This window comes from Bufo gargarizans, unplaced genomic scaffold (genome assembly GCF_014858855.1).
Source record: "Bufo gargarizans isolate SCDJY-AF-19 unplaced genomic scaffold, ASM1485885v1 fragScaff_scaffold_726_pilon:::fragment_2:::debris, whole genome shotgun sequence".
In the NCBI taxonomy this organism is placed as follows: Eukaryota; Metazoa; Chordata; class Amphibia; order Anura; family Bufonidae; genus Bufo; species Bufo gargarizans.
In genome coordinates this window covers 221,093-234,123 of record NW_025334173.1, presented here as the reverse complement: position 1 = coordinate 234,123, position 13,031 = coordinate 221,093, and the positions used below count along the sequence as shown (strand labels likewise).

General features: G+C 45.9%; 1 protein-coding gene across 1 annotated transcript in view; it reads right to left on the bottom strand.

Moving 5' to 3' along the window:
• Nucleotides 1-13,031, bottom strand: part of INTU (inturned planar cell polarity protein) — a 77,486-nt gene that overhangs the window by 52,978 nt on the left and 11,477 nt on the right. The window contains 1 exon segment of the mRNA XM_044273541.1: nt 447-1,006. Coding sequence (XP_044129476.1) covers nt 447-1,006 — 560 coding nt within the window.

Here is a 13,031-nt window from a genome sequence, read left to right as displayed (position 1 = left end):
GTCATTTTAGGGTATATGGACATCATAAAGTCTAAAAGATTTAGCATTCAAGTTGATAGCAGCTGATCTCCAGGGACTTCTGAATGTATATATATCGACCAGCTGAAGGCCAGGCTGCCTTCAGTTTGAAAAGGGTCACCATGGTGAGACAACCGGTGTAAAGGAATTTATTTTGTGTGACAGCAGGAGGATGGGAGCAGCAGTACAATGAATAATAATTAGGAGCAGTAGTTAGCGCATGAAGAGAACTATCTAGTTTTTTCAAATCTAGGGGAAAACTAAATGGCCTTCAAAAGGTGCTGATGGATGCTAATGTCTGTAAAGCGCTGCGAAATATAGTAGTGCTATATAAGTGCATAAAATAATAATAATGTACAGTAGTGTATAACTATTGGACAAGTATAAAGGTTGGTACACATATAACATGAGACTGAATGTCTAGTTACCGATCAGGATTTGGCCACAGCGGATAGATGGACTATTTGGAATAAAACCATGAACAACAAGCTTCTCAAGGTTAGTCCACCGATGTGTTGTGTCAGATCCACCTTGCTTTTCCAATCGCTTGCTGTTCTTGGAAGATTGATGAACGATCCCTATCAGTCTCTGGAGCAGGCAGGACTTCTCATAAGGTCCACTGTCAAGTAACCGGTGTGGATTCACATAAAGGCAAACATCCTTATACTGCTGATGAATAAGCATTCCAGTTCTGTGGCTGGGCTGGTGCTTGAGGATGGACGTGGGGCCCGCTGGTCCATGCTGTCTAGAAGAGCCCTGCTTGCTAAGGTGCTTATTCCTCAATATTTTTGAAAGTTTTTTAAAACGTGGTTTATTTTTGTTCTTCTTGGCATCTTCCGAAATAACTTCAGCTACATTTTCACAAAATCTAACATGGTTTACAGCAGGATTTAGAGGTAGAATTGCTTCTTCCTCTCCTTCACTCAACTCAAGATAAAACAGTTCCCCATTCTGCTCTACTCTCTCCAACCATTCTGGCTCCAAGTCACTACAAAAAGATTCAAGAGATAATACAAAGATTAAGTAAAAGTCCAACATACAGACTAAAAGCAGGGTGGTGGGTTGGGGAGGAGTCGTATTGTGACTACAGGGGAAATACCTAGGGAGCTACTGACTGGGACTACCTACTGGCATCTCTGTTCTGATGACTGGGGAAGTGAAGGGCACCGTACACATATTATTTACAATTACAGGGTAAGAAGAGGAGCACAGTTACCATGAGGAGGTTAATAAACATTGACAGATAAGGCAAAGATAACACATTCCCAGGATATATCTAATATATAAAGCTGAGTGTATGTATGTATGTATGTATGTATGTATGTATGTGCGCATGTATGCATGTCCTCTAAAGGAATCCGCACCGTCGCATTTACAATCACGAAATTTGGCCCACAGGTACATCAGGTGTCCAGGAAGGTTTTAGACCTGGTCTCAGCTCTCTAGCACGTACAATTCCTGAGATATTCCCAGAAATGCAAATATGGCACATCACATGACCTACAATAGCCAATAGAAGCCTGCTGGTCTTTTTTCTTCATATCCCAACTGCCATACACACGGTCACATGTCCCTTATCAGCCAATAGAAGATCGCAGGCCCTTAGTCTCCACATACACACAGTTTTACACCAGGTTTCCATAACAACCCAGCCATTTTTCTTAACTGCTGTAGGTCAACTTTAAAGGGGCAGGGTGCTGTGGATAACACGCCCTGAAAAAAACCGCCCCAAAATCCATCTAAGCCACGCCTCCGATCTGGTTAGGCAACGCCTCCTCCCAATCTGCAGCCCACAGTAATTGAAAAAATGAAGGTAAAAATCAACTTCTTTCAGTTGCAGGGGTGGGAGGGAGAGTGACTATCGCCCTGCAGCTCAGACTCAGAGGGCACAGTGCTGCTGTCTGAGAGTGAGCTGTTCAAAAGGACATCTCTGTGTCCGCCCCGGCCAGACGAAGGACAGGGAGTCTGACAGCTGGACTGTCTGGCCTAAAACTGGACATCTGGCCACTCTAGGGGCAGATTGGTGTCGAGGTCACCGTTAAGGGGCAGATTGGTGTCGAGGTCACCGTTAAGGAGATGGAGTACTGTCCATAAGGAGGGGGCGGGATGCCGTCGAGGTCACCGTTAAGGAGATGGGGTACTGTCCATAAGGAGGGGGCGGGATGCCGCCGAGGTCATCGTTAAGGAGATGGGGTACTGTCCATAAGGAGGGGGCGGGATGCAGTCGAGGTCATCGTTAAGGAGATGGGGTACTGTCCATAAGGAGGGGGCGGGATGCCGTCGAGGCCACCGTTAAGGGGGCGGGATGCCGTCGAGGCCACCGTTAAGGGGGCGGGATGCCGTCGAGGCCACCGTTAAGGGGACAATCCGCTATGGAGGTCAGTGTTAAGGGGCGGGGTGCTGTGGAGGTCACATTTTAAGGGAAAAGAGCTCTGTAGAGGTCACTGTTAAGGGGGCGGGTGATTGTGGAAATCACTGTTAACAAGACAGGGTACTGTGGAGGTCACTAATAAAGGGGCGGCCGCTGTGGAGGTCAATGTTAAAGGGGCAGGGTACTGTAGATGTCACTGTTATAGTTGATACTGTCGATATCTTTTAACGACATACACAAACATTAAATTAAATTAAATAGATAAAAATACCCGTGTGAAGCAGTGTCCACTGTTAAAGGAGAGGAGTGTTGTGGAAGTCACAGTTAAGGGGGCAAGTAGGGTGCCCATTTAGGCCACCCTCAAAAGACGGGCTTAAAACCCCACCCCCAGGTCCCGCTAAGCCACGCCCCCACCCAGTTTGGATTGAAAAAATGAAGGTAAAATGCTGTGTCCTTCTGCTAGTCTAATATATAAAGCTGAGTGTGTGTGTGTGTGTGTGTGTGTGTGTCCGCTAAATGAATCCAAACCGTGGCATTTACAATCACAAAATTTGGTACATCAGGTGTTCAGGAAGGTTTTAGACCGGGTCTCAGCTCTCTAGGACGTACCGTTCCTGAGATATTCCCCAAAAAATCATTAGCCAATAGAGCCTGGTCACATGACCCTTATCGGGCCAATAGAAGTTTGCAGGCCCTTAGTCTCCACATACACAGTTTATCACCAGATTTCCATAACAACCCAGCCATTTTTCTTCACTGCTGTAGGGCAGCTTTAAAGGGCCAGGGTGCTGTGGATGACACTGTTAAGGGAGAGGAGTGTTGTGGAGGTCACAGTTAAGGGGGCAGGTAGGGTGCCCATTCAGGCCACCCTCAAAAGATGGGCTTAAAAACCCACCCCCAGGTCCCGCTGAGCCACGCCCCCACCCAGTTTGGATTGAAAAAATGAAGGTAAAAATCAACTTCTGTGAGCTGCAGGGGTGGGAGCGAGGGTGACTTTCTCCCTGCAGCTCACACTCAGACACAGTGGCGTACCGTCAATATAGGCAGACCACGCACTGGCTATGGGGCCCGTGAGGTTAGGGGGCCCTGCCAGGCTGCATGGCTCCGCCCCCTTTCTGACCTGCATACACGCTGCATAACAGTAAGTAGAGAAATAAATACCGGCCCCAGTCCTGTGTTTCCCTCCTGATTCCTCCCTACTCCTTGCCTCAGCTGATGAATGGAATTGGCCCCTGTCTGTCAGAACAAGCCAAGTACAGCTGGCCAATAATCAGGGAGATGCTGTGCTGCCTGCGCTGCTTATTGGCCAGCTGACACCTGACCTCTGCTCTGTGCTCTGCCGGCGTGAGGTGTTACAATCCAGCGCCTTTGGAACGAGGGCAATGTGAGAGAGAGCACTTAGCCCATCCATCTTCCGTGCAGCCCCTGGCCGAGGTCCTAAATCCTAGTGACCTGCAGGAGAGACTGGAGAGTATGGACGGATTCAAACAGCAGACGAAAGTGCAGCAGTCAGCATCTGTGTGAGTGACTGCGCTGCAATGTGAAGGGAGGAATATAGGGAGGTCTGTGTGGCTTGCACTAGTAGTAATAGCTTACTATAAGCATCTTTGCCATGGACATACAACCCTTCCCTCATAGACCCAGCACCCCCATAGATATACAACCCACCATCCTGGTATGCTTAAAAGTTCTGAGGGACAATCCATTCCCTGCCTCTCATTGCCCTATTAGAAATATCGCGCGTGTGTGTGTGTGTGTGTGTGTGTGTGTGTGTCTATATATTTTTATTCTTTCATTATAATTTTTTTTTTTTCCCTTCCTGCTCTGCTATGTACATGAACAGCATTGTGATGGCAAAGGCTCAAACAACCTGTGCCATTAGCTGTTGGTATAACACACTGCTTTAACTGTCAGGACTGGAGCTAGAGCCAATTACACAATTTTAACCCTGACAATGCTCTGTTTGAAAATTGCAAACATAATAAATAATGCACATAAAATTAAAAAAAAAAGTTAAAAAAAATAAATAAAAATATCCACTAAATAATTTTTTTCTCAATTAGGGCTCATGCACACGAATGTATTTTGTTTCTGTGTCCATTCCTTTTTTGTGCGTATAGAATGCTGACCCATTCATTTCAATGCGGATTCGCATTTTGCAGACCGCAATATACATACGGTCGTGTGCATGAGCGTTTATTCCAATTTTCTTCATCAATATCACTGCAACACCCTGCAACAACCATCAGCTTTAATAATTGTACTTTTTATTGGGAGGGGGGGGGGGGGCAAATCTGAGTTTTGCTATGGGGCCCCAAGATTTCTATGTACGCCCCTGCTCAGACAGCACAGTGCTGCTGTCCGAGAGGGAGCCGTTCAAAAGGACAACCGTGTCCGTCCAGGCCCTGCGCAGGACGGAGGACAGGGAATCTGATAGCTGGACTTTCTGGCCTAAAACCGGACCTCTGGCTATCCTAGGAGCAGGCTGCTGTGGAGGTCACTGTTAAGGAGATAGGGTACTGTGGAGGTCACTAATAAAGGAGCGGTCGCTGTGGAGGTCACTGTCAAGAGAGGACGGGACTGTGGAGGCCACTATCAAAGGGGCAGCAGGGTACAGTGGAGGTCACGGTTAAGGGAGCGAGGTACAGTGGAGGTCACTGTTAAAGGGGCAGTCCCTGTGGAGGTCTGTTAAAGGGGATGGGAATGGTGGAGAACTATAACCTATGGTCAGGCCTACCACTTTGAAGATGCCAAATATTTTTTTTTTGTGGCACAAACAATAATTAAGACAAAACCATAGACATTTATGTATTTCCCTCTGAAAGTCAATACTCTGTAGAGCACCTTTTGCTGCAATTACACATGGAAGTATATTGGGTGGGGGAATGTTTCTATTAGGTCAGCACACCTAGACACCTTGATTTTTGCCCATTCTTCCAAACAAAACTGCTCCTATTCCTTCAAGCCAGATGAGGTGGGTTTGTGTACTGTAGTCTTCATGTCATGCCACCAATTCTAAAATGGATTGAGTTCTTGGCTTTAGTTAGGTCATTCTAAGACATTTAAATGTTTCTTCTTAAAGCAGCGGTCTGAGATTTTAATACTGATGACCTATCCTCAGGAGGGGTCATCTATATCAGATTGGAGGGGGCTAACTTCCAGCACCCACGCTGCAGCCCCTTCCTAGGGCAGTGACGTCACATTCTTTGGTTACATGCCTATTTGCAACTCAGTCCCATTCAAGTGAATGGGGCTGCGCTGCAGTACCAAGCACAGCCGCTACCCAATGTACAGCACTACACTTGGCAAGCGGAGAGGAGACCACAGCACCACAGCCACCTCAAAGAGCCGATTGGTGGTGGTCCTGGGTGTTGGATCCCCGCCAATCTGATACTGATGACCTAACGTGAGCATAGGTCATCAATATCACAATCTCAGAAAACTCCTATAAACCACTCCAGTGTAATTTTATCAGTATGGTGTGTTTAGAGTTACTGTCCTGCTCGAATGAACCTTGGGGCTACCAGACGTGTCTAAAACAACAGTTCAGTGACACAATACTGCGTATGGGGCTCCGAAGCAGACGGACGGTAACTGCACCTCTGCTAACCACGTTGCATCGGCTTCCATTTTTACGCAGTATTGGAACCGGACCTTCGTTGATTGGAACTGGACCTCCCACACGGTGACTCGACTGTGTAGAAGTGCTTTTTGGGGAGATGGTGGCTACACTGGTTCAGATCTTGTATGATCCAAAGATGCCATTTTACATCAAATTAGATTTCAATGCCCAAAAATAGTTGACCTGGACCTTCTGCCACTCATCAACTCTTTAATACTCACTTCAAGGATGGTGGAGGAATTGTACCGCAAGCAGCTAAGGGTAACTTATTTTTTCTTAAACAAACCAAGAGAATGAAAAACAGATACCCCCCCTCCTGAGACAGAAGCATTTTAGTATTCAACCACAGCTCAAGCCGCCTTACCCAGCCCAGCCTCATTCATTTGTGGCTTTCAGACGGGAGACTGAATAAACAAGCATATCCACAAGGGCTGGGCTATTCTTTACAAGTGTTCAACATGAATGACATCTTTCTAATGCTGCTGCCACTTGGTAATCCTTGGTCACATTATGAAGATAACTTTTTGGAGTAGATATTGCACATTCAGCTTTGGTCATTCTTGTAGGTTTTTTTGAGTGACAATTTTTAGTTTGGGTGGTGTCTAATTTATAAAGTGATGCAACATATTTTAAGCCAAAATACTGTCCCTAAAATGGTACAGACCAGTCTAAAATTTAAGCTGGATTTTCTAAAAGGACAGAAGTGCCTCCAAATTCACATATATATGTATCACATATTTGTGAATTTGTCATAAAGTCATCTTACAATTACAACCCCTAAGGTGAAGCTGGCCTGGGCCCACCACAGCCAAAGCCACTGATACTTAGTATCTCCCCGCTCATATACATGTTGTACTGATCTGGAATACACTACACGTACCAAGAGGCAATACTGTTTTTCCTCATAGACTAATACAGAATCCAACATATACCATGCTATCATGGTTCTAGTACAAACCTGTGTCTCTTGGGGGGGGGGGGGGGGGCACACAGCTGTATAAAGAGTGTCTTTGTGCCCATCATACAAGGTCCATGCACTAAGCTCTGCCTTTCGTACACATCTTAAAAGGTTATCTCATAAAAAGTATTTATCACATACCCATATGAAAGGTCAGACTGCTGAGGCCCCCAGCAATCCTGAGAACAAGGTGTCCTCGAGTTCCCTCTCTGAGTGGAGCGGTAGTGTCCATGTTGGTCCACCGCTCCATTCACTTCTATGGGACTGACAGACAAATAAAATGTCTTCTCCATTTATACTGAATAAACATTTTCCCCAGAGAGCTATAATTAGAGGTTTAGGCCAATTACATCTTTATTTCCCTAGAAAACCTACAATTTTATTTTACATGCTCATGCTAGGTTTATTTAGTACCAGATCAGCAGATCCACCAGCATGTCTGAGACGTTACGAGCATCCAAATAAAGCAACATGAATGCGAACAAAAAAGGGGGTCTTCCATAATTTGTTATCTATGACTCCTCACATGGGTACTGTAGTGAAAGGACAGGGTTTCCATTTCCATTTCCAGCAAGTAATGCTGTAGAATAGATCATGGCATCCTCATCTTTACAAGGCAAAGCAGGAGCGGTGCAGCCAATTCTGCTTCCGGTAAGTGCTCCATTAAATTCTGGATTGCAAAACTGCTAAAAATCACCACTTTAAAGGAACGCATACGCCAGACAACTTCACATGGAACCTTTACTTTTCTCAGATAGAAAGCCTTGATGGGCTGTGCACCATACGGTCATAATTAGTGTGGGGGGAAAAACTCCACACTAAACACAGGAGGGAAGGGGAATAGTAACTGGGCCTGGAAACTAGGGAAGGAACAGGTCACCTCCTAACCAACCCTAATCCCGGCCCTAACTATCTATCAATATGAATAGACCTTGAAGGTAGAAATATTCATATGCTGTATACCTAGGCCCTTATATCCCTATAAGGCCCTGGAATGAGGTTAGGACCAGAGACAACCTAGATGGACGAATGGAAGTCTCTGGCCCAGATACAACAACAGGGAATATAACAAACACAATATAATAAAAACAATAAGAAAATACAAGACTTATCTGAAAGTAGAAAACTGGCAACTCCAGAAGCACCAGAGTACAACCGACCAGTTAGTTAGAAGGCAGGAAAAAAAAAAAAAATAGGCCAGGTTCACATGGACACTTTAAGTCTGTATTTTGGATGTGTGACCTGGCCTGACCACAAATGTAACTGACCCGAACTCACAGCATCATAGATGCCTAATCGAGCAGTCGAGCCAGGACACTTATCTGTCAATAATGCACCCATGTGGTCCTGGCCTTACATGACAAAACAATGCAGATTTAAAGTGGTTGTCCGGACAGGAAAGGTCACCAATATCAGATTGGTGGGGGTCTCACACACGGCACCACCACCTGTAAGATCAGCTGTACTTAGCAGCCAGCGGTGCCGGAAAGTATACAGTGGCCGGAGATGGAAGCAGAGAGCTGTCCACTCTTCAGTGACTCTGCCAACATACTGCAGCTCAGCTCCCATTCCCTTGAATGAGAGCTGGGCAACAGTAAGGCCTATTTCACAAGTCCATGTCCGTGATGACATACGTGACAAGATGGTCTTCGATTCATCCTTGAAAGTGTCAGTGAAGGGTCAGTGTGTCAGCTGCATTCCACAGACACTGCAAGGCTGAAAATGAGTGAGAGGGGCCTAACCCATCATGGATACTACATGGTGGACAGCTTTCTGCTGCAGACAGCTGATCATCGGGAGTGCCAGGAGTCCGACCCCCCACCAATTGGATATCGATGACCTATCCTAAGGATAACTCACCAATATCCAGAATTCGACAGCCTCTTTAAACAGAACATGTCAGTTCTAGTACTTTATATACATTTCCCACTTTTTTCCCCAATTTCTGGAGCATCTTTTCTTGGAACTCTACAATGTGCCTGTTATTTCTACTAGACATTTATCATTACAGTGATAACTAGTCACTATCATTCCTCTTGTCATAGGGGGGGTTCCCTACACAGCGATACTGTCAGCACTGATTGGACGGTGTCACGACCCAGTTGCCATTTTATTCATACATTTCTAGGAGAAATAAAACAGGAACAGCATAATTCAAAGTTAAAAGGTGATCCAGAATAGTTATATTATGAGCAATACAACTGAAATCCCACATGACAAGTCTACAAATAGCAGCTCTGTGTACAGGGAAATGACGCACAGATTACCCGGACATATTGCTTCCATGGTAATTCTTAGTCATTCCCAACAATGTAACACATAACAATACCGTTATCTGACACATGGATGCTTCTCTGAACAGCTCCTACTCTTATCCATACATTACGGGGTAAAATCTACATTATGTGCAGACTCCCAAAAAAGTTCATTGACAAACACTCATTGAAAAGACAAAAAAAACAACTCACCAAAAAGTTGTTGCAATCAAATGAAACTTTCTATGATTGTAATGATGATATATGTAAGTGGATACATTACGTACAGTTGAAAGGAGGCTCTAGCCTGGATACAAGATGAGATATGGCTGGACATGGAGGCATACGGGGTTAGTACGGTATCCTGCAGCACATTTGACCACACATATTACAGCAGGTCCTGTAGATCCTTCACACTTGTGGGTTGCTGATCCCATAAATGCTCAATTGACGAGAACTCTGGCGACCGGGCAGGCAAAGGAAGCGTTGAGGTCGCACTACGTTTTTTCCCAGAAGAGTAAAAATACTCCTCTTACCAATTTTTAGAAGTACTAAAATCGGTAGTTAGTCTTACCGGTAACGTTCTTTCCAGGAGTCCAACATGACAGCACATGGGAGGATGTCCAATCCAATCTCTGTTGGGACAGGAAGTGAGACAGATTAAAAGCCCCCCCCCTTCCCTCCGATCTCCAGTGTCTTCTAAATTACTACACCGGATGGATGCAACACAATTTTATTACTAATATGATAAGCAATGTTACCATCACACTGAATCACATATTAGGGAGGGAATTAGGAGTGCTGTCATGTTGGACTCCTGGAAAGAACGTTACCGGCAAGACTAACTACCGATTTCCAGGACGTCCCCCATGACAGCACATGGGAGAGTTACCAACTTAGCCATCAGGGAGGGACCACAGCCTGTAGAACCTTACGCCCAAAGGAAAGCTGACGATTGGACGGTAGGTTCAACCTGTAATGTTTACAAAAGGTGTTATAACTTGTCCAGGTGGCTGCCTGACAAATCTGATCTATAGAGGCGTTCGCCTTCTCCGCCCAGGAAGCTGCGACCGCCCTAGTAGAATGTGCCCTGATAGAGATAGGACAGGGACTATCCTGAAGACGATATGCTTCTACAATTGTTGACTTAATCCACTGTGTCAGAGTCCTCTTAGTCACTTTCTTCCCTCTTCCTGCTTTACCAAATTGTACAAAGAGGTTTGAGTCCTTCCTATCAGGTTCTGTTTGGCGAAGGTATTTAAGGACTGCCCGACGGACGTCCAGGCAATGGAATTTCTCCTCTTCCGGATCTCTAGGAGAGGCGTAAAAAGAAGGTAAGAATATTTCTTGTTCCCTATGGAAAGTAGAGACGACCTTAGGGAGGAACCCTGGGTCTAGCTGAAGAATTATTCGATCCGGGCAGACTCTTAAGAAAGGTTCCTTCATGGATAAGGCCTGAAGTTCACCAATTCTGCGTGCTGAAGTGATGGCTACCAAGAAGGCCGTCTTCCAGGAGAGTAATTTTAACGGAATGGTGTCCAAGGGTTCAAAGGGCACCTTACAGAGGGTATCTAGAACTATAGATAAGTCCCAAGGAGGAACAGTCTGTCTCAGAGTGGGTTTTAGTCTGGATATAGCCTTTACGAACCTTTTTATCCAACGATGCTCTGCTAGTGGGTAGTCCAGGAAGGATGATAAGGCTGATATCTGCACCTTGATCGTGCTAGGGCGTAGTCCCAGGTCAAAGCCCCTCTGTAGGAAGTCAAGAATCTGCGCGATGGAAGGAGTTGATCTGGACGGATGTGTATCCGCCAACCAGGAACTAAATCTGCTCCAGATCTTCCTATAAATAGCATTTGTCACTGGTTTCCTACTTTTTTGTAATGTGGAGATCACAGCATGTGACAAGCCCTGCCTGCTCAGCATTCTCCTTTCAGGATCCAGGCTTTCAGATTCCATTTCTCCAGATTCGGGTGGAGAAGGGACCCCTGAGTGAGAAGGTCTGGCCTCAGAGGGAGTGATATTGGTTCTTCTACCTTTAGCCTGTCTAACAGGGGATACCAGCTCCTCTTCGGCCAGGCTGGGCCTATGAAAATGAACTTCCCCGAGCTCTGGCTGATCTTCCTCAAGGTGGCCGGGATAAGCGGGATTGGCGGGAAGGCATATGCTAGATCCATGTCCCATGGTTTTGACATGGCATCTATCCCCAGAGGATCCCCGCTGGGATCTAGGGAAAAGAACTGAGACGCCTGGGCGTTTTCTTTGGAGGCTAGAAGATCCACCTGGGGGTACCCCCATTTCCTGCAGATCTGATGAAAGACTTGCCTGTTAGCATCCATTCTCCCAGATAGAATCTTCTTCTGCTCAGGTAGTCTGCTGTAACGTTGTCCTTCCCTCTGATATGGAGGGCTGAGATAGATAGGATATTTCCCTGTGCCCAAAGAAAGATTTTTCCTGCGACCTCCTGAAGACCTGGGTTCTGAGTTCCCCCTTGATGTCTTATATAGCAGACTGTAGTTATATTGTCTGACAGAACTTGAACGCGATTCCCTTTTAAGAGAAGTTCTGCTGCTTGGAGAGACTTTAGTACCGCCATTAATTCCCTTACGTTTGAGAAAAGCTGACTCTCTGCCAGGGACCATGAACCCTGAAAGAGATGATCTTCTATGTGCGAACCCCAACCAGACATGCTGGCATCGGTTACCACCGTCAAACAAGGTCTTCTCAACCAGTGAACCCCTCTCTGCAGGTTGGCGGGAGTTATCCACCAGTTCAAGGACTCTTTTATGGACGTTGGGATCCTGATCTTCCTGTCTAGAGACCTCTGGTCTTTGTCCCACTTGGTGAGAACTAGACCCTGTAGTGGCCTTGAGTGGATCTGGGCCCACTGGACCATCTGTATACAGGATGTCATCAAGCCTAGTATCCGCATGGCCTCTCTGATGGAGCAGAGGTTTCTTCTTTGGAAGGAGGATACTTCTTCTATGAAAGCGTCGCGTTTTGAATCTGGAAGAAAGGACATCTGTCTCTGGGAGTCCAGAAGGGTGCCTAGAAAGATCTTCCTTTCGCTCATGCAAAGATCTGATTTCTCTAGGTTGATTATCCAGCCTAAATCTTGTAGAACCCGTAACGTCGTCTGCAGATGGTTCCGCAGAAGGACCTCTGAGGATGCTGTCAGGAGGAAGTCGTCTAAGTACGGGACTATTGTTATTCCCTGTTGTCTCAGGAAAGCCATTATATCTACTATTAGTTTCGTAAAGATGCGTGGAGCACTTGAAATCCCGAATGGAAGACATTGGAACTGGAAGTGATGAACTATGCCGTCTAACGTCACCGCGAACCTGAGGAACTGATGATGGCTTGGATGAATGGGGACATGATAGTAGGCATCTTTGAGATCGATGGTGCACATCAATGCCCCTGCTGGAATCAGTGGAACCGTTGAACGTATTGACTCCATCTTGAACCTGAAATATTGAATCCATCTGTTCAGGAACTTCAGGTTTATGATCGTTCTTAGTGAACCGTCTGTTTTTTTTTTACCCAGAACAGTTTGGAGTAGTGGCCTCTGCCCTGTTGGGGTCTTGGAACAGGAACTATTGCTTCCATTGCGCAAAGTTTCTCCAAGTCCTGAACCATCTGGTTCTTTAGAGACGGAGACTGGGGAGTGGTAACACAGAATCTCTGAGGGGGAGGACGACAGAACTCTATTTTGTACCCCTCTCGTACAGTCTGAAGTACCCAGGGGTTCTGAGTTACTCGAGACCATTGATGACTGAAGAACCGAAGTCTCCCCCCCACTGGTCT